The sequence below is a fragment of the Suncus etruscus genome, chromosome 4 (genome assembly GCF_024139225.1).
Source record: "Suncus etruscus isolate mSunEtr1 chromosome 4, mSunEtr1.pri.cur, whole genome shotgun sequence".
NCBI lineage: Eukaryota > Metazoa > Chordata > Mammalia > Eulipotyphla > Soricidae > Suncus > Suncus etruscus.
In genome coordinates, this window is record NC_064851.1 from 14,756,737 (window position 1) to 14,779,144 (window position 22,408).

General features: G+C 48.8%; 1 protein-coding gene and 1 non-coding gene across 2 annotated transcripts in view; one reads left to right on the forward strand and one right to left on the reverse strand.

Annotated features, from left to right (window-relative positions):
- Positions 1 to 10,018: 10,018 nt before the first annotated feature.
- CD4 (CD4 molecule) overlaps positions 10,019 to 22,408 on the forward strand; it is an 18,699-nt gene continuing 6,309 nt past the window's right edge. The window contains exons 1-3 of the mRNA XM_049772496.1: positions 10,019 to 10,067; positions 10,176 to 10,337; positions 20,818 to 20,979. Coding sequence (XP_049628453.1) covers positions 10,019 to 10,067; positions 10,176 to 10,337; positions 20,818 to 20,979 — 373 coding nt within the window. The remainder of the gene's footprint in view (positions 10,068 to 10,175; positions 10,338 to 20,817; positions 20,980 to 22,408) is intronic.
- LOC126008393 (U6 spliceosomal RNA) lies at positions 21,776 to 21,882 on the reverse strand. The gene has a single exon (XR_007495727.1). It is a non-coding gene; the product is annotated as a U6 spliceosomal RNA (small nuclear RNA).

A 22,408-nucleotide genomic window follows, 5' to 3' on the forward strand; every position in this document is an offset into this window, starting at 1 on the left:
TATTGTTTTATATTTTGTTTTGTGGGCCACAACTAGTAGTGTTCAGAGGCTCCTCCTAGCTTGGTGCTGGAGAGTCACACCTGGCTGGCTGTTCCTGGCAGTGCCATGGGGATCTTGTAGTACCAGGACTCAAACCCAAACCTTCCACATGCAAACCCAGTGCTTAGGGGCCGGAGAGATAGCATGGAGGTAAGGTGTTTGCCTTGCATGCAGGTCAGTGGTTCAAATCCCGGCATCCCATATGTTCCCTCAAGCTTGCCAGGAGCGATTTCTGAGCATAGAGCCAGGAGTAACCCCTGAGCACTGCCGGGTGTGACCCCAAAACCAAAACCAAACAAACAAACAAACAAACAAACAAAAAACAACAAGTGCTTAGCACATTGAACCATCTCACTGGCCCTGCACCCAGCCACCAAGGGCGAACTGAAGAGTGAGATTTGGAGGGAGGCCATGAGCATTTACTGTGAGCATTTGCTGGAACTGGAGAGATAGCACAGTGGTAGGGTGTTTGCCTTGCACACAGTCGATCCAAGATGGACGGTGGTTCGAATCCCGGCATCCCATATAGCCCCCCCCCCCCCCCCCCCGAGCCTGCCAGGAGTAACTTCTGAACACAGAGCCAGGAGATATGATTCGAAAACAAACAAGCAAACAAACAAACAAAAAATACCATGAGCATTGAGTTGAGTTTGCTATCATCTGGTGGATCAATAAGCAGATATACATCTGGAGCATGTAAGAGAACTGGGCTAAACATTTATATTTATTTATTTATTTATTGGTTTCCAGATCACCACATACAGCATTGTTCAAGTCTTACTCCTGTCTCTGTACTAAGGAATCACTCCTAGTGGGCCTCAGGGACCATATAGGTTGCCGAGGATTGAAGGGCCTGCTGTACTATCTCTTGTATTTATTTTTGTCATAGTGGTAGTCAAGACAGTTTTGATAGTGATGTCACTGGTGTCAGGACTGTCCTCATGGACTGAAATGATAGCACAGCTAGAAGGGTGTTTGCCTTGCATGTGGTCGACCGGGGTTCGATTCCCAGCATCCCATATGGTCCCCTGAGCCTTTCAGAAGCGATTTCTGAGCACAGAACCAAAATTAATCCACTGAGTACCACTGGGTATGACCCCAAAATTAAAGAAAAACAAACAAAAACTCCCTTCAGCAGTGCCAGGGATCGAACCCAGAACCTTTCATGTGTAGGATTTCTGTTTTACCAGTAGGCCATTTCCCCAGCCTCCACTCCAGCTTAAATGTTTTCTTTCATTTTCTTTTCTTTTCTTTTCTTTTCTTTCTTTCTTTCTTTTTTTTTTTTTTTTTTTTTTTTTTTTTTTTTTTTTTTTTTTGATTTTTGGGCCACACCTGGCGGTGCTCAGGGGTTACTCCTGGCTGTCTGCTCAGAAATAGCTCCTGGCAGGCACGGGGGACCATATGGGACACCAGGATTAGAACCAACCACCTTAGGTCCTGGATTGGCTGCTTGCAAGGCAAACACTGCTGTGCTATCTCTCTGGGCCCTTTCTTTTATTTTTTTATTTTGGAGGCCACACTCATTAGTGCTCAGAGGTCACTCCTGGCTTGCATTCAGGAATACAGAGCCTAGTGGAGCTCAGGAGACGGTATCGGGTGCTGAGGATTGAAACTGAGTCAATCACTTGCAAAACAAGTGTCCTACTGCTGCACTATGCCTCTGGCCCCAGTGCCTACATGTTTCAGCAGACAAACACTAAATAAACATTTGTGGGTTGGCAAGAGAGAAGGCCCAGAATCACTGATCCTGTAGTGTGGCTAAGAATCTCAACAAGCTGTCTTGGTCTCCATCTTTCTGCTGATGCCTCTAGGCTAAGGTAACACTGAACGCTCCCACAAGTGGCCCCAGGGCCCTGGAGCTTACTGTTTTGGGGGACTTCTCCATTCTCATGCTCTCTCCTTCCCCGAAGAGTCAGACAAGATTGCTGTTTTGCTGATATAATATTTTTTCTGGTCCCCAAAAAGAGGTGTGCAGACACTCTAAGCTCTGTCTGGGTTCTGCTTTTTCCCTTGACTATGGCATTTTTGCTTTGGTATCTATCTCATGAGGCAGAGGGTGGGGACCCTAGCCCCGATAGGGTGACGTGGTAGGGGGTGGGGTGCTGGCCCAGACCAGGAGCGTGGAGCAGCCTTCGCTGCCACCAGGCTTCCTGTCACTCTTTTTCTTCAGAAGTGACAAGTGCTCTCTCCTCAGGGGGGCCCAGAAACCTAGATTCCAGTACCGGCCAGGGCACACCTGTGCCAGAAGGCCTTAGGAGGAGACAGAAGAGACAGACACTGGCCCTGAGGTAAGGCAAATGGACTCTGGCTTCCTTCTGTCTGGTGGGTCTGGTGTGAGGAGAACATGGCGCCGAAGATACTAGAACTGACCGAAATCTCCCAGGCCTCTCAGCTCAGAGCTCTGGTGACCTTTGCTTTTGCCTTTTTCTGCTTTTTGGCTGCAATTGGGCACTTCAAGAGACTAGACCAGAGATTGGCAAACTGCTCTCCTATAGCTCAATACCCAGAATATAACCCCTTTAGCAATGGATTATCTCAGAGCTCAGAGAGGAAAATGGGCCTTAAATCCACCTCAGGCTGAGCAAAGACCTGGGAAGCTGCATTGTTTTTGAACAGAGGGGTTACAAGATAGGGAGAGCAGAAAAGAAATCACAAAGAAGGACAGGGGGATGGGAAAGAAATAGGAAGAACCCTAGCTTATGAACGGGGAAGGAGGCCTACTTAAAAAAACAACAACAGGGCCCGGAGAGATAGCACAGCGGTGTTTGCCTTGCAAGCAGCCGATCCAGGACCAAAGGTGGTTGGTTCGAATCCCGGTGTCCCATATGATCCCCCGTGCCTGCCAGGAGCTATTTCTGAGCAGACAGCCAGGAGGAACCCCTGAGCACTGCCGGGTGTGACCCAAAAACCAAAAAACAACAACAACAACAACAACAACAACAAAATAACCAGGACTGGGGCCGAAGAGATAGCAAGAAGGTAAGGCGTTTGCCTTGCATGCTAAAGGACGATGGTTCAAATCCTGGCATCCCATATGGTCCCCGAGCCTGCTAGGAGTGATTTCTGAGCATAGAGCCAGGAGGAACCCCTGAGCACTGCCGGGTGTGACCCAAAAACCAAACAACAACAACAAAAAACAAGAACTGAAAAGCAACCCAAAACCGGAAAAAACAAGTAGAGTCAAGTAATCAAGGAGATAGATACTAAGGTTAACTTTCCTAATGCCTCAACTGCCCAAAACTACACTGCCTCAGAATCTGAAATCTGTTCTGACCAGCATTTTCTTTTTCTTTTCTTTTTTGTTGTTGTAGTTTTTTTGGGCCACTCCCAGCGGTATTCAGGGGTTATTCCTGGCTCTGCTCAGAAATCGCTCCTAGCAGGCACAGGGGACCATATGGGATGCTGGGATTCAAACTGCCTTTGGTCCTGGATTGGCTGCTTGCAAGGCAAACGCCCTACAGCTATGCTATCTCTCCGGCCTCATGTCCTGACCAGCATTTTCTAACCCAGGGGATGGGGGATCCAGCCCTTCACCTCTTCTCTGGTGCTGCCTTTCGAGAGAGGAGTGTTGAACTCAGGTCTAAAGACACCCCCGCTTGAACCAGCTTCAAGGGGAGGAATCAAAGGCCAAGCTCAAACTCTCAAAATGGGTTGCCCTGCACTCTTTCTTCCACGAACCGAGATACTGTAAAAGTGAGATACCAATCTCTGAGTAAGTGCATCACAACTTGGCTCTGAGAACTGATTTGAGGAGCTCTGCTCTGGACCAAAAGAGCAGGGGCATTAGAAAAGGATTTACCAATGTCCTTTTAGCCCAGGGTTCGAGGTGGGGAGTGGGAATGAGTAGAACACAGGAGGGTGCATCAGATGCTTCAAGATGGGGCACCATGAATGACACCACATCTCTGTCCTTCCACCTCCGGGAAATTTCTTTGGCCTTGAAGTTTCGTCTTAGGGATCCCTTGACTTCCTTCCAGGGGGATGGGTCTGTTTTGTGGAAGTGAGGCTTCCTGGAATAGTCATATTCCTCAGAATATAGAAAGGCTCCTGCTCTTACAAGTTTCAGGGGGAAGTCTGGGGGTGGCGGGTGTGGGGGGGGGAGATAACTGTTCCAGAATGTTCTACTCTTGTAAGGCTAAGGGGCAAAGGCCAAGAGTAGAACTTGACTGTGGGTGACATTGTATTTTTGACAGGTAATTTTCTTTTTTTTTTTCCCCTTGGGCCCTACCTGACAGTGCTCAGGGGTTACTCCTGGCAGACTTGGGGAACCATATGGATGCTGGGGATAGAACTCCGGTCGGCCATGTGCAAGGCAAATGCCCTACCCGCCGCTGTACTATCATTCTGGCCCCATAATTCCTTTTTTCTTTTGGCTTTGGAGGCAATGCTCAGGGATCACTCCTGGTGGGGTTCGGGGCGTCCTGAGTGGTGCTGGGGATTGACCCAAGTACCTATTGTGCCATCTTTCTGACTAGACAAATAATTTCCTGTGGCCCTGTTGGATTCTGCAATTTCAGACAAAATGGCCGCCGTTGGTCTCAGAAAAGGCTGTTTCCAGAGGAGAGAGAAGGAGATGAGTCCCCTCTTTGAGTCCCCTCTTTCAGTTGCAGGGAAGCAGGGTACTTCAGTAGTAAAGGTCTTCAGGGCTGTATCGACAGCAAAGCAACCAACCTTGGTTTGATCCCTGGCACCCCATAAAGACTCAGAGCACTGTCAGGAGTGATTCCAGAGTGCAGAGCCGGGAGTAACCCCTGAGCACTGCAGGGTTGAGCCCCCAAACAAATAAACAAAAAGAAGTGCTCTTAAAATAAAAACTCCCATAACAACTGATTCTGGGTAGCAGACCCTCCCTGTCCCAGACTAAGGGTGACGTGTTACAGGGAGTTAGGGAACCAAATGCCTCCCAACTTTAGACACTCAGGACACAGAAGGAAAGACATTTGAGAGACAGTGCTTGAAGGGGGGCACGTAGGGGGGATGCCATATGGGCTCAAAAGTTCTACTCTGTTCAGGTATTTTGGGGGGCTAGGGGAAGGAAGGGGGCACAGCTCCCCGATGTGGGATGTGGGCGGCTGAGGCAAAGGAGAGGATGGCGGAGGTTGCAGCCACGGAACCACAGGGTTCCTCAGAGGGTCTCTAGAAAGGGGTGTGTGAAGCCAGCTAGGGGTAGATGGTGTGTGTGGTGGGTGGTGGGGCACAGCTCTGGGCTGGGCTTGGGGGCGCTGAGGGGGCAGAGAGGAGGAGATGAAAGAGTCTTCGGGACCACAGACTGTCACTGTGGTGGGGCCGTGCCCTCTTCCTCTCCTCAGTTTGGCTCCTCAGCCTCGCTTTGGGGGACCAGGGTGAGGGCAGCAGGAACTCTGGGGCTCAGTTCCTGAGAGAGCTGTGAGCCTTGTTGCCCCCCCTTTTTTTGCGGGGGGCCATACCCCGGGGTGCTTAGAAGTTACTCCTGGCTCTGCATTCTGAAAATCGCTCCTGGCAGGCTTGGAGGACCATATGGGATGCCAGGAATCCACCCCAGGTCCTTCCCGCGTTGACCGCATGCAAGGCGAACACCCTACTGCTGTGCTTTCTCTCAGGCCCCCTGTTGCCCTTTCTGTTTTATTTGCTAACTCCCACCTTCACCTTCTGAACCTCCTCTTTTCCAGTTGAGGTTTGGGGTGCAATCCCAGGTCAGTGCAAGAAGTCCTTGGTAGGGATGTTGGGGGGAGGTGGGACAAAGTGGAACAGATGGGGTGTCTTTGAGCTACCTCCCCAGCCTGTATTTCCTCATCCCATTCCCACTTGCTGCTGTTACCTCCATGGGGTCCTGTCCTGCTTGGCTCTGTGAATGTGGCCTGTGAGAAGTGAAGCTGCAAGGCTTTGAAGAGCTCTCTGCCCCTCCCTCCTTCCCTTCCAGCCTCCCCTGAGGCCTCCTCAACCATCTTTCTCCGAATCCCTGCTTTCCTCTTTGTCCAGCTCCCTGACACTGGCAGGACTGGGGCGTTGCAGGCTTCAGATCAGAGGGAAACTGAAAGCCGCCTTCCTGCTGGAGGCCTGTTTACAGAGACAGAGCTGGAGATGGGGAGGAGGGGAGCAGCTCTTGAGAGGGGAGAGGCCTGGAGCCCTCCAGTGAGGTCTGTGCCGAACCAAGATCCAGATGAGGGGAGACACAGATTCTGAAAGGCACAGATGCGACCAAAAGGAGAAAAATGGGGGTGGGGGGAGAATAGAAAGAGAGGGAGGGAGAAAGGGAGACACAGATTCTAAAAGGCACAGATATGAGCCCCAAAAGGAAGAAACACAGTATGGGGGAGAGAGAGAAAGAGAGGCCGTGGGGACACAGAGAGAGACAGAGATACACACACAGAGAAAGGGGGGAAGGGAGACAAAAATTCTGATAGGCACAGATGTGAGCCGCAGGGAGAGAGGGAAAGAAAGGGAGAGAGGAAGGGAGAGGAGAGAGAGGAAGATGAGAGGGAGGGAGGGAGAGAGAGAGGAGAGGGGGAGAAAGGCAGAGAAGGAGATTGTGAGGAAGGGAGAAGGAGGGGGGAAAGAGGGAGAGGAAGAGAGAGACAGAGATATATAAACAGAGACAAAGAGACAGACAGAGACATATACAGACACACACACACACACACACACACACACACACACACACACACACACACACACACACACACACACACACACACACACACACACACACACACACAGATCTAGATGCCTGGAAGGCAGGCCTAGCTTCTCAGGGCAGGTTCACAGGATGTTACTGTACCAGCACCCCCAGGTTGTTCTCTGGGGTGGCGGGCAGGAAGCTAGCAGCAGCTGGAAACCCATTTCCCCCTCCCCTGGGTCCTCACTGGGGTGTATGAGGGCAGCTTACAGGGCACTGTCTCCAAGATGGGAAGGAAAATAAAGACTGTGGTGTGCGTGTGCGTGTGTTGTAGTAGTAGTAGGCAAAACTGTCCCGACGTAGGGGCTGGAGCAATAGTACATGGAGGAGGGCGCTTTCCTTGCACATAATGATTGCATTTTGAACCCTGAACACCTTTGGGTGTGACCCAAACACACACACAGAGAGAGAGAGAGAGAGAGAGAGAGAGAGAGAGAGAGAGAGAGAAAGAGAGAGAGAGAGAGAGAGAGAGAGAGAGAGAGAAAGAGAGAGAGAGAGAGAGAGAGAGAGAGAGAGAGAGAAACATCTTCAACTGTCCTCGGAAACATGAGGGGAAAATGTGGACCCAGTCAAGACTTCTTCCACAAGGAGATTCAGGCCACTGAGGGCATAGGGAGTGTGAAGTGGGGATATGAAGGTCCCCCTCAAGGCAGTACCTCTCCTGTCCTATCACAATCGCTAATTTATAGGCAACCTCTCTCTCTGCTTCCCTAGATACTTCCCAACCTCTTCCCTTCAGTTTGCCAGTTGAAACAAATTTAGAACAAAATCAATGCAATCCTGACCAGGAGCTGATCAGAAGCTGAGCAGTGAGGGGTTCTTGAACTAGAACCAGGGACCAAGTGGCCTCACTGGAAGGGGACTCTCCTCGGGGAGCTGAGGAGATGGCACTCATGTTTCAAGGGTGGGAGACCCCAGCTTTGATCTGGCACCGTGTGGTACTCTCAACATTACAGAGTACCCCCAGGCTTCAGCATCCATATTTTGTTTGGCTTTGGTTTTTGGGCCACACCTGGTGGTGCTCAGAGCTTACTCCTAGCTCTGTGCTCAGGGCTCAATTTTTTTTTTGTGGGGGGGGGGAGGTCACACCTGGCAGCAATCAGGGGTTACTTCTGGCTCTACACTCAGAAATCGCTCCTGGCAGACTCAGGGGACCATAAGGGTTGCCGGGATTTGAACCACAGTCCTTCTGCTTGCAAGGCAAATGCCCTACCTTCATGCTATCGCTCCGGCCCCTCAGGGCTCATTCTTGGTGGGGCTCAGAGAACCCTATTAGTGCCAAGTTTGGAACCTGACTCAGCTATGTGCAAGATACCTGTATTATCTCTCCGGCCCTTCAGCACCTGCTGGGGTGTGACATCAGCTATGGGGGTTCATCTTGTGTGTCTCGGAACCTAACAGGAAGCAGAGCTGCTTCAGCTGGTTCAAGAGGCTGCCAAGGCAGGGTTATGCATGGGGTGTGGATGGGGTTCAGGCGGGTTCCTGAAGCTGCAGAGGCTGAAGTGGTGTTTCCGGAACCAGTGAGGGTCTGAGATGAATGGAGATGAACTGGGTTCCCGTCTGGGGATGACCCCTTCTCACTTCCAGAATAAAACAGAGGCTCCCACCCAACAGTGAAGATTGATGACGATTCCCAAATGCTGTTCCCACCTCCAGACCCTCACTTGGGGCCTCCTTTGCCACTGAGCCCTCACGCCTCGTCCTGCTCTTTCTTGGCTTTCAAGCTGGAGTTGGTGGGAACAGCAGCAGGTTTGTGGGAACAGGCAGGCAAGGCCCATTTCCGCTTCTTTTTTTTTTTGGGGGGGTTGGGTCACACCCGGCAATGCTCAGGGGTTACTCCTGGCTCTATGCTCAGAAATCGCTCCTGGCAGGCTCGGGGGACCATATGGGATGCCAGGATTTGAACCACCAACCTTCTGCATGCAAGGCAAACACTTTACCTCCATGCTATCTCTATCTGGCCCACTATCCCCACTTCTGATTCAGCACAGAAGGGGGCTGGAGAGTGGCCTCTTACACAAGCTCAGGGGCCTTGTGGGGGCCAAACTGGGGGTAGCTCTGTGCTGTCCTCAGGGTCCTGCCCCTGCCTCCAGTCCACAGAAAGTCCCCATCTTCCTCTGCACCCTGACACAGAGGCCTCACAGGACTGGTCTGAGGGTGAGCAGAGAATGGCTTTTTCCCCTTCTCCCCTTTCACTCTCTCTTTTCTTTTTCCCTTCACAGCCTATCAGGCATTCTGGACTTTTTTTTTTTTTTTTTTTGGCCACACCCGGCAGTGCTCAGGGGTTCCTCCTGCCTCTATGCTCAGAAATTGCTACTGGCAGGCTCGGGGACCATGTGGGATGCCAAGATTTGAACGACCATCCTTCTGCGTCTAAGGCAAACGCCTTACCGCTGTGCTATCTCTCCGCCCCCTACTTTTTTTTTTTTAATATTATCTTTATTTAAGCACCTTGATCACAAACATGATTGTAGTTGGGTTTCAGTCATAAAAAGAACACCCTCCTTTCACCAGTGCAACATTCCCATCACCAATGTCCCTACTCTCCCTCCTCCACCACCCCCCCCGGCTATATTCGAGACAGGCATTCTACTTCTCTCACTCATTGACATTATTACTGAGTAAGGCATTCTGGACTTTTGATCTCCCAATGCTCCCTGCTTTCCAATCTTCCCATTTTCTGTGTGGTGTCTCCCTCTGCTCTTCTTCAGCAGACTAAGAGATTTCTGTGCTTGAACCACTTGCCTCTCTATCCTTATGCTCTTCTATAGTTCCCTCATGCCCAAGTATCAGCATCTCATCTTGGCATCCAACTGCCTTCCTCACCTCGCTCTCTGCTCTCAGCCCTTCCTGTAAGCCGCCTTCTCTGTGCATGCTGTTCGAGGGGGTGTCCCCTCAGCCCCAGTGAGAACCCCACTCAGCCTGGGCACAGCCTTCTGTGGCACCTGCAGGTGTGCCTCTGCTTTGAGGTGCATGTTTCTGAAGGGAGAGATGGTGTCCATGCCCGTGTATGTACCCCCAAATCTAAGAAATATCCACTGGTTAAGAATTGTGGATCTCAGGGTCGAGAGGTGGCGATAGAGGTAAGGTGTCTGCCTAGCAAGCACTAGCCAAGGAAGGAGCGCGGTTCGATCCCCCAGCGTCCCATATGGTCCCCCCAAGCCAGCGGCGATTTCTGAGCGCTTAGCCAGGAGTAACCCCTGAGTATCAAACGGGTGTGGCCTGAAAAACCAAAAAAAAAAAAAAGAATTGTGGATCTTTCTCTCAGGCCCTGTCATTACTTCCGGAGACACTCAGGCCTTTGTCTACCTTCACAAGCCCACCATGAACTGGTTGCCCCATCTGAGGTACCTGCTTCTGGGACTGCAACTAGGTGAGTGCTCAGATGTGGGTTCAGGGAACAGAAGGCCTTGATGGGCATTTGACTGGGAAATGCCTGGGTGAGATGGGGGTGGTGTCTGACACCCTTCTTTTCCACCAGCTCTGCTCCCCACCTGGGGCAAAGAAGTGGTGCTGGGGAAGGAAGGCGAATCGGTGGAGCTGTCCTGTAAAACTTCAAAGTTTGCGTTTTTCACCTGGAAGCTCCAGTCCTCGCAGCCGATGCTCGTTCTGAAAAACTTAAACAACAATATCCCCCTCAAAGGTAGGGCGGCCTCTCCAAGCCAGGGAGGGAAATTGAAGTAAGACTCATGCCTGATGGGCCGGAGAGATAGCATGGAGGTAAAGGTAAAGATAGCATGCAGGTCGATGGTTTGAATCCCAGCATTCCGTATGGTCTCCCGAGTCTGCCAGGAGCAATTTCTGAGTGTAGAGCCAGTAGTAACCCCTGAGCGCTGCCGGGTGTGACCCAAAAACAAACAAACAAAAAAAGACTCATGCCTGGAAAGGACATAGCACCCCTCAGAAACCTGATCCGACATGATGAAAGTGGCCAGGACTCTGGGACACTAAGTCCAGTGTCCTCATTATGGCTATTGGGGTTCCAGAAAATGGTTTTAGGTCATCTATGAGAGTTTCAGTATTTTCTTTTCATTTTTCTTTTTTATTTTATTTTGGTTTTTGGCTACACCCCATGACGCTCAGGGGTTACTCCTGGCTATGCTCTCAAAAATCGCTCCTGGCTTGGGGGACAATATGGGACGCCATCCATTCTAGGTCAACTCGTGCAGGCAAACACCTTACTGCTTGTGTCACAGCTCCAGCCCCATCTTTTCATTTTTAAAGATTGAATAACTGTGAGATACACAGTTAGGGGGCCGGGCAGTGGCGCTAGAGGTTAGTTGCCTGCCTTGCCTGCGCTAGCCTTGGACGGACCGCGGTGCAATCCCCCGGCCTCCCATATGGTCCCCCAAGCCAGGAGCAACTTCTGAGCACATAGCCAGGAGTAACCCCTGAGCGTCAAATGGGTGTGGCCCAAAAACCAAAAAAAAAAAAAAAAAAAGAGATACACAGTTAGAAATTTGTTCATTGGGGCTGGAGAGGTGGCACTAGAGGTAAGGTATCTGCCTGGCAAGCGCTAGCCAAGGAAGGACCTCGGTTCGATCCCCCGGCGTCCCATATGGTGCCCCCAAGTCAGGGGCAATTTCTGAGCACTTAGCCAGGAGTAACCCCTGAGCATCAAACGGGTGTGGCCCAAAAACCAAAATCCAAAAAAAAAAAAGTTGTTCATGATTGAATTTCAGTCATACAATCTTTCAACACCCATCTCTTCATCATTTCACACCATCAATGTCCCCAGTTTCCCTCCTGGGACCCTCCTCTTCTCATTTCTCCTCCTTCTTCTTTACCTTTTAAGTACTATGGTTTGCAATTCTTTTACTGAAAGTTTATCAACACCCAGATCTTGTCCAGAGTGGTTATTTCCAGTTATCATTGTCATAGTGGACCCTTTTCAGTTTTAACCACCGTTTGTTTTCCTACTTTATGGTAATTGCAATCTTCCTACCACGGATCAACCCTCCTGGCCCTCGTTTGTATTTTCTTTTGGCATTATCTTCATACTATTTTTTTTTAATATTCCGCAAATGACTGTGATCACTCTATGTCTGTCCTTCTCCCTCTGGCTTGAGTTTTAGGTTTTTTGTTGTTTTGTTTGTTTGTTTGTTTCGAGGGAGGGCTACACCTGGTGACACTCAGGGTTACTCCTGGCTTTGTGCTCAGAAATTGCTCCTGGCTCAGGGGACCATATGGGATGCCAGGGATCGAACCCAGGTCCGTCCGGGGTCAGCTGTTTGCAAGGCAAATACCCTATCGCTGTGCTATTGCTCTGGCCCCAAGTTTTAGTTTAAATTCATGTACTTTCTAGGTATTAGGGGGAAAAGATAACACAAGAATCTATGATGCGGGGCTGGAGAGATAGCATGGAGGTAAGGGGTTTGCCTTGCATGCAGAAGGTCAGTGGTTCAAATCCCAGCATCCCATATGGTCCCCTGAGCCTGACATGAGCGATTTCTGAGCATAGAGCTGGGAGTAACCCCTGAGTGCTGCTGGGTATGACAAAAACAAACAAACAAACAAACAAAAAGAATCTATGATGCTCCAGGAGGGGTTACTGCCATTGAAAACGACTTGAATAGGAGAGCTAGAAACATAGATAGGTTTGGTCAATGTTATGCAGAAATACAGCGTGAGCCCAACCCCAATTTTATTTTATTTTATATTTTTTGGGGGGGGTCACACCTGGCAGCGCTCAGGGGTTATTCCTGGCTCTGCACTCAGAAATCACTTCTGGCAGGCTCAGGGAACCATATGGGATGCTGGGGATCGAACCCAGATCCGTCTTGGGTCGGCTGCATGCAAGGCAAATGCCTTATCACTGTGCTATCACTTTGGCCCACCCAACCCCAATTTAAATTTTTTTTTTTTGTTACTCCTGGAGGTACTCGGAGTTATGCCTGGCTCTGCACTCAGGAATTACTCCTCGCAGGCTCAAGGGACCAAATGGGATGCTGGGGATGAAACCTGGGTCTGCTGCATGCAAGGCAAATGCCCCCTATACACTGTTTTGTCGCTCTGGTCTCTCAATCCCAATTTTATTTATTTTTTATTTCTTTTTCAATCCCAATTTTATTAATAAGAAAACTGAGTCCTAGAGAGAGAAAGTCTTGGTTCTGAAACAATATTCCTAATTAGAGGCAGAGCTGGGGCTAAAAGTCTGATCTTTCCACTTCCAAGCCAAGGCTCTGCCATGGAAAATTCTAGAAATTTAAGCTGGCCACAGGGCTTAAAACACTGGGCATCTTTGTTCCAAGTGAATGTCTCCTTGTCCTACCGCCACCTAGTGGCAGATACTGTGTCCTGCAGAACCCATCTCAGTGGGCTGTGCTAGCAAGAGCATCCATGACATAACCTCTCTGCTTAATATAAATATTTTAAATGTTTTCTTTATTTTTTTTATTATTTTTTTTTATTTTTTTATTATTTTTTTATTTTTTTATTTTTTTTGGTTTTTGGGCCACACCCGTTTGACGCTCAGGGGTTACTCCTGGCTATGCTCAGAAATCGCCCCTGGCTTGGGGGGACCATATGGGACGCCGGGGGATCGAACCGCGGTCCTTCCTTGGCTAGCGCTTGCAAGGCAGACACCTTACCTCCAGCGCCACCTACCCGGCCCCAAATGTTTTCTATGCAAGTGTTTATTATTTGGCTTTTTGATACTACACCGGGATGATATATGGGATTTTTACTCCTGTCTCTGTGCTCACAAGTGACCCAATCGCGGTTCACGGGTTCATGTGGTACTGGGATTCACAAGGCAAGCACCTTAACCTCTGTATTGTCACTTATGTGTCTTCTCCTCTGGGGAGAGGCAGGTAAAGGGGAACTCTTGTGCCCGTGTTAGAGGAAGGGGGTTCTTGTTTTCTATGAATGCTCCTGGTATTTTGGGCCTTTATGTTGTTCAGGGCTTCTCTTTTCATTGTACAAACTCTAAACTACCTGACACTTTTCTCAAGTGGTATGAGGCTGAGAGTAATTTTCTTTTCTTCCTTTCTCCTTCCCTTCCTCCCTCCTTCCCTCCCTTCCTCCCTCTATACTTTCCTTCCTTCCTTCTTTCTCCTTTCCTTTCTTCCTGCCTCCCTCCCTCCTTTCTTCTCTTTCTTTCTTTCTTTCTTTCTTTCTTTCTTTCTTTCTTTCTTTCTTTCTTTCTTTCTTTCTTTCTTTCTTTCTTTCTTTCTTTCTTTCTTTCTTTCTTTCTTTCTTTCTTTCTTTCTTTCCTTTCTTCTTCTTCTTTCTTTCTTTCTTTCCTTCTTTCTCTTCCTTCCTTTCCTTCCTTTCCTTCCTTCCTCTTCTTCCTTCCTTCCTTCCTTCCTTCCTTCCTTCCTTCCTTCCTTCCTTCCTTCCTTCCTTCCTTCCTTCCTTCCTTCCTTCCTTCCTTCCTTCCTTCCTTCCTTCCTTCCTTCCTTTCTGTCTGTCATACCCAGCATTGCTCAGGGGTTACTCATGGCTCTATGCTCAGAAATCGCTCCTGGCAGGCTTGGGGGACCATATGGGATGTCAGGATTCAAACCACCAACCTTCTGCATGCAAAGCAAACACCTTACCTTCATGCTATCTCTCTGGCCCCTGACTTTCTTTTGTTTAGTTTATTTATTATTTGATTGGTTTTTGAGCCATACCCAGCAATGCTTAGGGATTACTCCTGGCTCTGTGGTCAGAAATCACTTCTGGCAAGCTCGGGGGACCATATGAGATGCCAAGGATCGAACCCAGGTCCTTTCAGGTCATCAGCATGCATGGCAAATGACCTACTACTGTGCTATCTCTGTGGCCCCCTTTTATTTGTCCTTTTATTCTTTATTTCTCTTTCTTTTTCTTTCTTTATTTCTTCCTGTATTTCTTTTCTTCTCTCTATTTATCTCTATTTTCTTTTTCTTTTTTCCTTTTCTTTTTTGTTTTTGGGCCACACCAGGCAGGGCTCAAGGGTTACTCCTGGCAGTACTCCTGGCTCTGCATTCAGAAATCACTCCTAGCAGGCTTAGAGGACCACATGGAATGCCGGGAATTGAACCCAGGTCAGCTGCATGTAAGACAAATGTCCTACCAATGTGCTATCGCTTTGGCCCCATATTTGTCTCTTTTTTTTTTTTTTTTGTTTTTGGGCCACACCCGGTAACGCTCAGGGGTTACTCCTGGCTATGTGCTCAGAAGTCGCTCCTGGCTTGGGGGACCATATGGGACCCCGGGGGATCGAACTGTGGTCCGTCCAAGGCTAGCGCAGGCACCTTACCTCTTGCGCCACCGCCCGGCCCCTGTCTCTATTTTCTTACTCAGGGCTTATTCCTGGCTCTGGAATCATTCCTGGCAGGTCTCAAGGGAACATATGGGGTGTCTGGGATAAAACTGGGTCAGCCACATGTAATACAAATGCCCAATAAGTCACTTTCTGAAGCTCAGGATTGCACATTTTAAGCAGGTTTAACCCCTCATTTTCAAAATGTTTATTTAGAGCCATGTCTTACATGTAGACAACTGGGTTCCATCCCCAGCACCTCATATGGTCTCCTGAACCCTACCAGGAGTAAGTCCTGATTAAAGCCAGATCTGGCTCAAAAACAAACAAGGGTGGAATAATAGTATAGCTGGAAGGGTATTTGCCTTGCACGCGGCTGCCTGGGTTTGACTCTGGTATCCCATATGGTTCCCTAAATATTACCAAGAGTAATTCCTGAGTGCAGAGCTAGGAGTAACCCCTGAGCATCGGTGAGTATGGTTAAAAAAAAAAAAAGAGTGTATTTTAAAGATTCCTTTTGTTGCCATTGTAATAATCAGAGGCACGTCTGCCTGTTTTGATCCTCATACGCTGAGCTTTCTGGAGCGCACAGGCTTTAGTCACCTATGGTCGCCAGGAGCCCAAGCTCTCTAGCTGTCAGGCTCCTACATTCTCGCTCTTTATTTGAGAATAAAGGCTTGAAAGGAAGCAGTGTGGAGGATTTTGCTAAAGGAAAGAAGATTGGGATTGATAGATAAAAGAAGCTTTCTTGGAAACTAGCAGGAAGGAAGAAGGAACGAAGCCAATAAATATAGGGATAAATACGTTAGGTTTCTCTTTTCCTCAAGTTTTCCAAATAGTGCTTGACAGTTAAGACTCTAATTACTTGGGGGAGGGGGTGCTAAAAAGGTTAATGGGCTGAGTACATCTATAGTAGGCAGCCTGGGTTTGAAGTCCAGTACCATACACTCTCCCAAATAAAGAGGGAGTGACTAGCACACAGCTCAGAGTAAGCCCTGAGCATCACTGGTCCAAAAACAGAAAGAGAAAAGATGTTTTTTGAGGGGAGGGAATACCCCCAACAGTGGTGCTCAGGGTTTACTCCTGGCTCTGTGCTGTATGATCACTCTTGGCAGGGCTCGGGACCATATGGGATGCCAGGGATTGAACCTGGGTCGGCCACATACAAGGCAAACTCCCTACCCACTGTGCTATTTCTCAGGCCCTGAGAGAGATTTTTTTTTGGGGGGTGGCACACTCAGTAGCACTCAAGGGTTACTCCTGGCTCTGCACTCAGAAATTGTTCCTAGCAAGCTCAAAGGATCATATGGGATGCTGGGAATCAAATCCAGGTCAGTCCCGGGTCAGCTACAGATCAGCCACATGCAAGTCAAATGCACTACCCACTATGCTATTGCTCTGGCCCGAAAGAAAAAAAATTGATGCGGCTATGAGAGCAGAGAGTGGTTAAGCTGTTTGCCTTGCACATAATGGTTTGAGCCCTGGCATTATATTGGTTGCCTGAGCATCACCAAAAATGCTGCCTGAGCACAATCCAAGAATACACCTTGGGGCTGAAGCAGTGGCACAAGCTGTAAGGTGTTTGCCTTGCACGCTCTAACCTAGGACAGACTTCGGTTCAATCCCCCCCCCCCCCATGTCCCAGATGGTCCCCCAAGCCAAGAGCAATTTCTGAGCGATTATAATAAACCTTGACACACACACACACACACACACACACACACACACACACACACACACACACATACACACACACACACTCACCCCTTAATCCAGAGGGACATATGCACATTACATTATTTACAATATCCACAATCTTTTTTTTTTGTTTTGTTTTTGTTTTTGTTTTTGGGTCACACCCGGCAGCGCTCAGGGGTTCCTCCTGGCTCTATGCTCAGAAATTGCTCCTGGCAGGCTCGGGGGGACCATATGGGATGCCGGGATTTGAACCACCACCCTTCTGTGCCTAAGGCTATGCTATCTCTCCGGCCCCACACCTTAATCTTTTTACTATCTCTAGAGTCTAGGGCTTCTGAAAAGACCACTTCTTGGGATGAAGCAATAGCACAGCGGTAAGGCCTTTGTCTTGATTGCAGCCAACCCAGGAAGGATCCAGATTCAATCCCTGGCATCTCAAATGGTCTCCTGAGCCTGCCAGGATCGATTTCTAAGCGTAGAGCCAGGAGTAACTCCTGAGCACTGCCAGGTGTGTCCTAAAAACCAAAAAGCAAAAAAAAAAAAAAAAAAAAGGGGGGGGGGGCGGAGAGATAGCATGGAGGTAAGGCGTTTGCTTTTCATGCAGAAGGTCCGTGGTTCAAATCCCGGTGTCCCATATGGTCCCCCGTGCCTGCCAGCGATTTCTGAGCATAGAGCCAGGAGTAACCCTGAGCGCTGCCGGGTGTGACCCAAAAACAAACAAACAAAAAAAAGCCATTTAAAGGGCCAGAGCGATAGCACAGTGATAGGGAGTTTGCCTTGCACCCAGGATGGACTGGGTTGGATCCTCACCATCCCATGTGGTCTCCTGAGCCTGCCAGGAGCAATTTCTGAGTGCAGAGTCAGGAGCAAGCCCTGAGCGCCACTGGGCTTGGCCCAAAAACACCAAAACCACCCCCCCCCCCAAAAGAAAAAGAAAAAGAAAAGAAAAGGAAAAGAACACCTACCTCAGCAAACTTGAGACTTGAAAATTAAATTGTTGCTTTGGGATTTGGGCGGGTTCTGTTGTCGTTACTGTTGTCGTCGTTGTTGTTACACCTAGAAATGCTCAGGGTTACTCCTGGCTCTGCACAGAGGGATCACTCTTGGCAGGCTCAGGAAACCATAAGGGATGCTAGGGCTCAAATCCAAGTTGGCCACAAGGCAAGTCCTGCTAACTATACTCTTGCTCTGATTCCTATTACTATGTTTGTTGAGTTATTTATATTGGTATTAGGGCCACACCAAGAAGTGCTCAGAGGTGATTCCTATGGTGCTGGGGAACCATTCAGTGCTGGGATTAAAGTCTCAGGGCACCCAAATTGAAAGCACAAAGGCACTTCCTTTCTTCCTTTGTTTTGGTGGTGGGCACACCAGCTGGTGTTCAGGGATTACTCTGGCTCTATGCTCAGAGTACCTGGCAGGCTTGGAGGGAACTATATGGGATGCCAGGAATTGAACCCTACCTGCTGTGCTATCGCTCCCCACTCCCACTTCTCCCTTCCTTCCTTCCTTCCTTCCTTCCTTCCTTCCTTCCTTCCTTCCTTCCTTCCTTCCTTCCTTCCTTCCTTCCTTCCTTCCTTCCTTCCTTCCTTCCTCCCTTCCTTCCTCCCTCCCTCCCTCCCTCCCCTCCCTCCCTCCCTCCCTCCCCTCCCTTCCTCCCTTCCTTCCTTCCTTCCTTCCTTCCTTCCTTCCTTCCTTCCTTCCTTCCTTCCTTCCTTCCTTCCTTCCTTCCTTCCTTCCTTCCTCCCTCCCTCCCTCCTCCCTCCCTCCCTCCCTTTCCTTCCTCCCTCCCTCCCTCCCTCCCTCCCTCCCTCCCTCCCTCCCTCATTCCTTCATCACATCATGGGTGTTCAGGGCTTAATCCCAGATCTGTGCTTTAAGTCTTGTCATTTCTCAGGGAATCATATATGGAGCCGGAGTTTAAATTAGGGCCACCTATGTGCAAGGTAAGCACCTTTACCCCATATTAACTTTCAGCCCCTAGTTTTTTTCTTTAAGTTTATTTTGAATTTTATTTATTGATAGATTTTATTTTGGGGGGGGGCCATAACCGGCAGTACTCAGAGATTACTCCTGGCTTTGTGCTCAGAAATCACCCTTGGCAGGCTCTGGGCACCATATGGGATGCTAGGGATGGAACCTCGGTTGTCCTTGTGCAAGGCAATGCCCTGCCTGCTGTGCTATTGCTCGGCCCAGTTTCTTCTTTTATTTAGTTTCTTTGCTTTATTTTTATTTTGCTATATTTTTATTTTTATTTGATCTCTTTGACTCCTATTTTAGCCTGGGGATCAGGACAGGGCTGGGGTTCACCAGGGTTAAAGCTACACCTGGAACCACTGAGGGGTCTGTGTGAACTGATGCAGCTGAGAGCCAGATCCACGCAGGCATGTGCTCTCCCACCCACCCTGTCATTGTTGTTGGCATTTGCATTTCTTTGATCACCTGTGAGACAATGTGTGACCTTCTCAAAATCCCCCAGTCTTTGTGGCAAGGCTTTTGTTCAAGTCTATGATTGGATTTCCCTGGGGTGCAGCTCCCTTCTCATCCCTGGCAACAGTCCTTTCACTAGCTTGTCTCCCACTGAGTCCAATGTTTTTCTTTTCAGCCACCAGAGAAGCTAGTCCTTAGTTTAGAAATGTTTCTTGGTTTTCTCTTCCCGCTTCCCAGGGCAGTGGGACCAGCATTGCTGGAGGCTCCTTGGGTCTTTGGGGGGGTTCCTGGTTGGTCTCTGTTCTCCCTGCCACCAGCCTCTCCCATAGCTTCACTTCGTAGCAGGCCTGGCTTCCGGGTGCAGAGTGAGTGAGGCAGTCAACACCCACATTCACCCCTCAACACCCTTCACAGGTACTCACACACACACTCACAAATATGCACATACACATTTGTGTCAAGGATATTCACTTCTTCCTGGAGACCTACTAAGATTCCCCTTGCCTCCCCACCTCCCATTCTTGGCCTATACCCAGCAGTGCTCAGGGTTTATAGTCTTGGTTCTGTGCTCAGAAATCACTCCTGGTGATGCTCAGAGGACCATATGAAGTGCTGGAGAGTGGAACCAGGTAGACCACCATGTGCCATTTGAATACCCTACCTGCTGTACCATTACTCTGGCTCCTCAGATTCCCATCTGAGTTTACTTTTAGATTTGTTTAGGCATAAGGCAAAAAGATGGATAGAGTATAAATGGAAGAATGAATGGATAGATGAAAGGCTGGATGGGGTATGCATGGATGGGTGTATAGATAGATTTCTTTAAAAACTAATGATAGGGAGTGTCGGAGAGATAGCACAGTGGTAGGACATTTGCTTTGCATGCAGCCAACCTAGGACAGACCGTGGTTTGATTCCCGGCATTCCATACGGTGCCCCAGCCTGCTAGGAGCAATTTCCGAGTGCAGAGCCAGGAGTAACCCCTCCCAGAGTGCAGCCAGCTGTAATCCAAAAACCAAAATTAAGGGCCTGGAGAGATAGCACAGCGGCGTTTGCCTTGCAAGCAGCCGATCCAGGATCAAAGGTGGTTGGTTTGAATCCCGGTGTCCTATATGGTCCCCTGTGCCTGTCAGGAGCTATTTCTGAGCAGACAGCCAGGAGTAAGCCTGGTGTGAGCAATGCCGGGTGTGGCCCAAAAACAAACAAACAAACAAACAAACAAAACAAAACAAAACAAAAACAACACAAAAAAATAAAAAAAAAACCACAAATGATGCATGCTTTTAGCATGGCTGACTTGGTTCTATCTCTGACACCCTGAGCACCACCAGGAATGATCCCTGAGCACAGAACCAGGAATAAGCTCTCAGTACCACTGGGTGTGGCCTAAAAGCCAAAAAAGTTTTAAAATAAAATAAAACACATAATAGGGCTGAGAGATAGTACAGCAAATAGTAGTACTCTTCTTGCCTTGCATGCATCCAACCTGGGTTCAATTTCCAGTATCCCATATGGTCCCCCGATACCCACTAGAAATAATCTCTGAGCACAGAGCCAGGAGTAAATCCTGAGCACCACTAAGTCTGGCTCCAAAACAAATAATAAAAGGAGTTTCACTGAATTCTGGAGGCAAGAATGAGATCCTGCCAGGTAAAGAAAGGTAATGCGACCTTCTGCCATTTTGGAGTCTGTGTTTAGGCCAAGGGCAGATTTAGCAAGCATGGGGACTGGGCTCCAAACTTCTCCCACTTCATTCTCCTTCCAGGTAAGTTGGATCTGGAAGATCGTGTGGATTCCAAAAGAACGCAGTGGAACACTGGATCCTTTCCTTTGATCATCAACAAACTTGAACTGAAGGACAAAGGGACATATGTCTGTGAAGTGGAGGGTAAAATAGTAACAGAGGTGGATCTGCAGGTATTCGCAGGTGAGTGGGCTCGCTTGGAGAGGGTGAGCCAGCCAGCCACTCTCTTTCCAAGCCAGGTGGAGCTGCTGGGACTTCCAGACCCAGATAGGAGGGCTAGAGAGTAACACAGAGATTATGATACTTGCCTTGAATGCAGTAGATCCCAGTTCAATCCCTGAACCATAAATGGTCCACAGAGTCCCACCAGGGACATATCCTGAGCACAAAGCCAAGAGGAGGCTCTGAGCACAGCCATGTAGTGTGTGTGTGTGTGTGTGTGTGTATGCATATACACATAGGCATAAAATATAATGGAACTGTAGCCGATATATTATTTGTTTTGTTTTGGAGTCACATCTGGTAGTGCTTAGAGCTTACCCCTGGCTCTTCGCTCAGGATTATTCATGGCAGGCTTGAAGGACCATATGGGATGCCAGGGATAGAACCCAGGTCAGCCAGATATGAGGCAAACGCCCTACCCAATGTGCTATGGCTCAGGGCCCAGTAGCTGATAGTCTTTTTTGCTTTTGTTTTTTTCTGTTTTTTTTTGAGCCACACCCAGTGGCACTCAGGGGTTACTCCTGGCTCTGCGCTCAGAAATTGCTCCTGACTTGGGGGACCATATGGGATGCTGGGGATCGAACCTAGGTTCATCCTGGGTCAGGAGAATGCAAGGCAGATGCCTTACCACTGTGCTACCACCCCAACCCCTACCTGATAGTATTAATAGTGTCTATTCTGAGAAATTGAAAGGAAGTAGAAATTATTTTATTCTCTCTCTCTCTTTTTTTTATGTGCAGCCTCACTGAGGCCTTACAAAAATATGGAACGCTTCACAAATTTGCGTGTCATTTTTGCGCAGGGGCCATGCTAATCTTCTCTGTATCGTTCCAACTTTAGTATATGTGCTGCCAAAGCGAGCACTATTTTATACTTTCTTGTCCTTTTTGGGGGGCATTTCAGCGATACTCAGCATTTACTCCTTGTAGCTGTGGTGCTCAGGGCTTACTCTGGGCTTACTCCTGGCTCTGTATTCAGAGTTCATTCCTGACAGGGTTCAGGGGACCATATGTGATGCTGAGGATCAAACTTGGATCAGCTGTGTGTAAGCCAAGTTCCTTAACTGCTATTGCAATTTTGTTTTGCTTTGGGTTTTATTTTATTTTGTTTTGGTCTTGGGTCACACCCAGCAGTACTCAGGGGTTACTCCTGGCCTTGCACTCAGAAATTACTCCTAGCAGGATTAGGGGACCCTATGGAATGCTGGGGATCAAACCTGGGTTGGCCACATGCAAGGCAAATCCTCTATGCATAGTGCATCCCTTCAGCCTTGTGGCTTTTTTGGTTTTTGATCCACAGTGGTATCAAACATGGTGGGATTTGGGGGGCTATATGGGGTGCCAGAAATAAGGCAAGGTAAAAGACTTACCCGCTGTCCAGCCCAATCCTG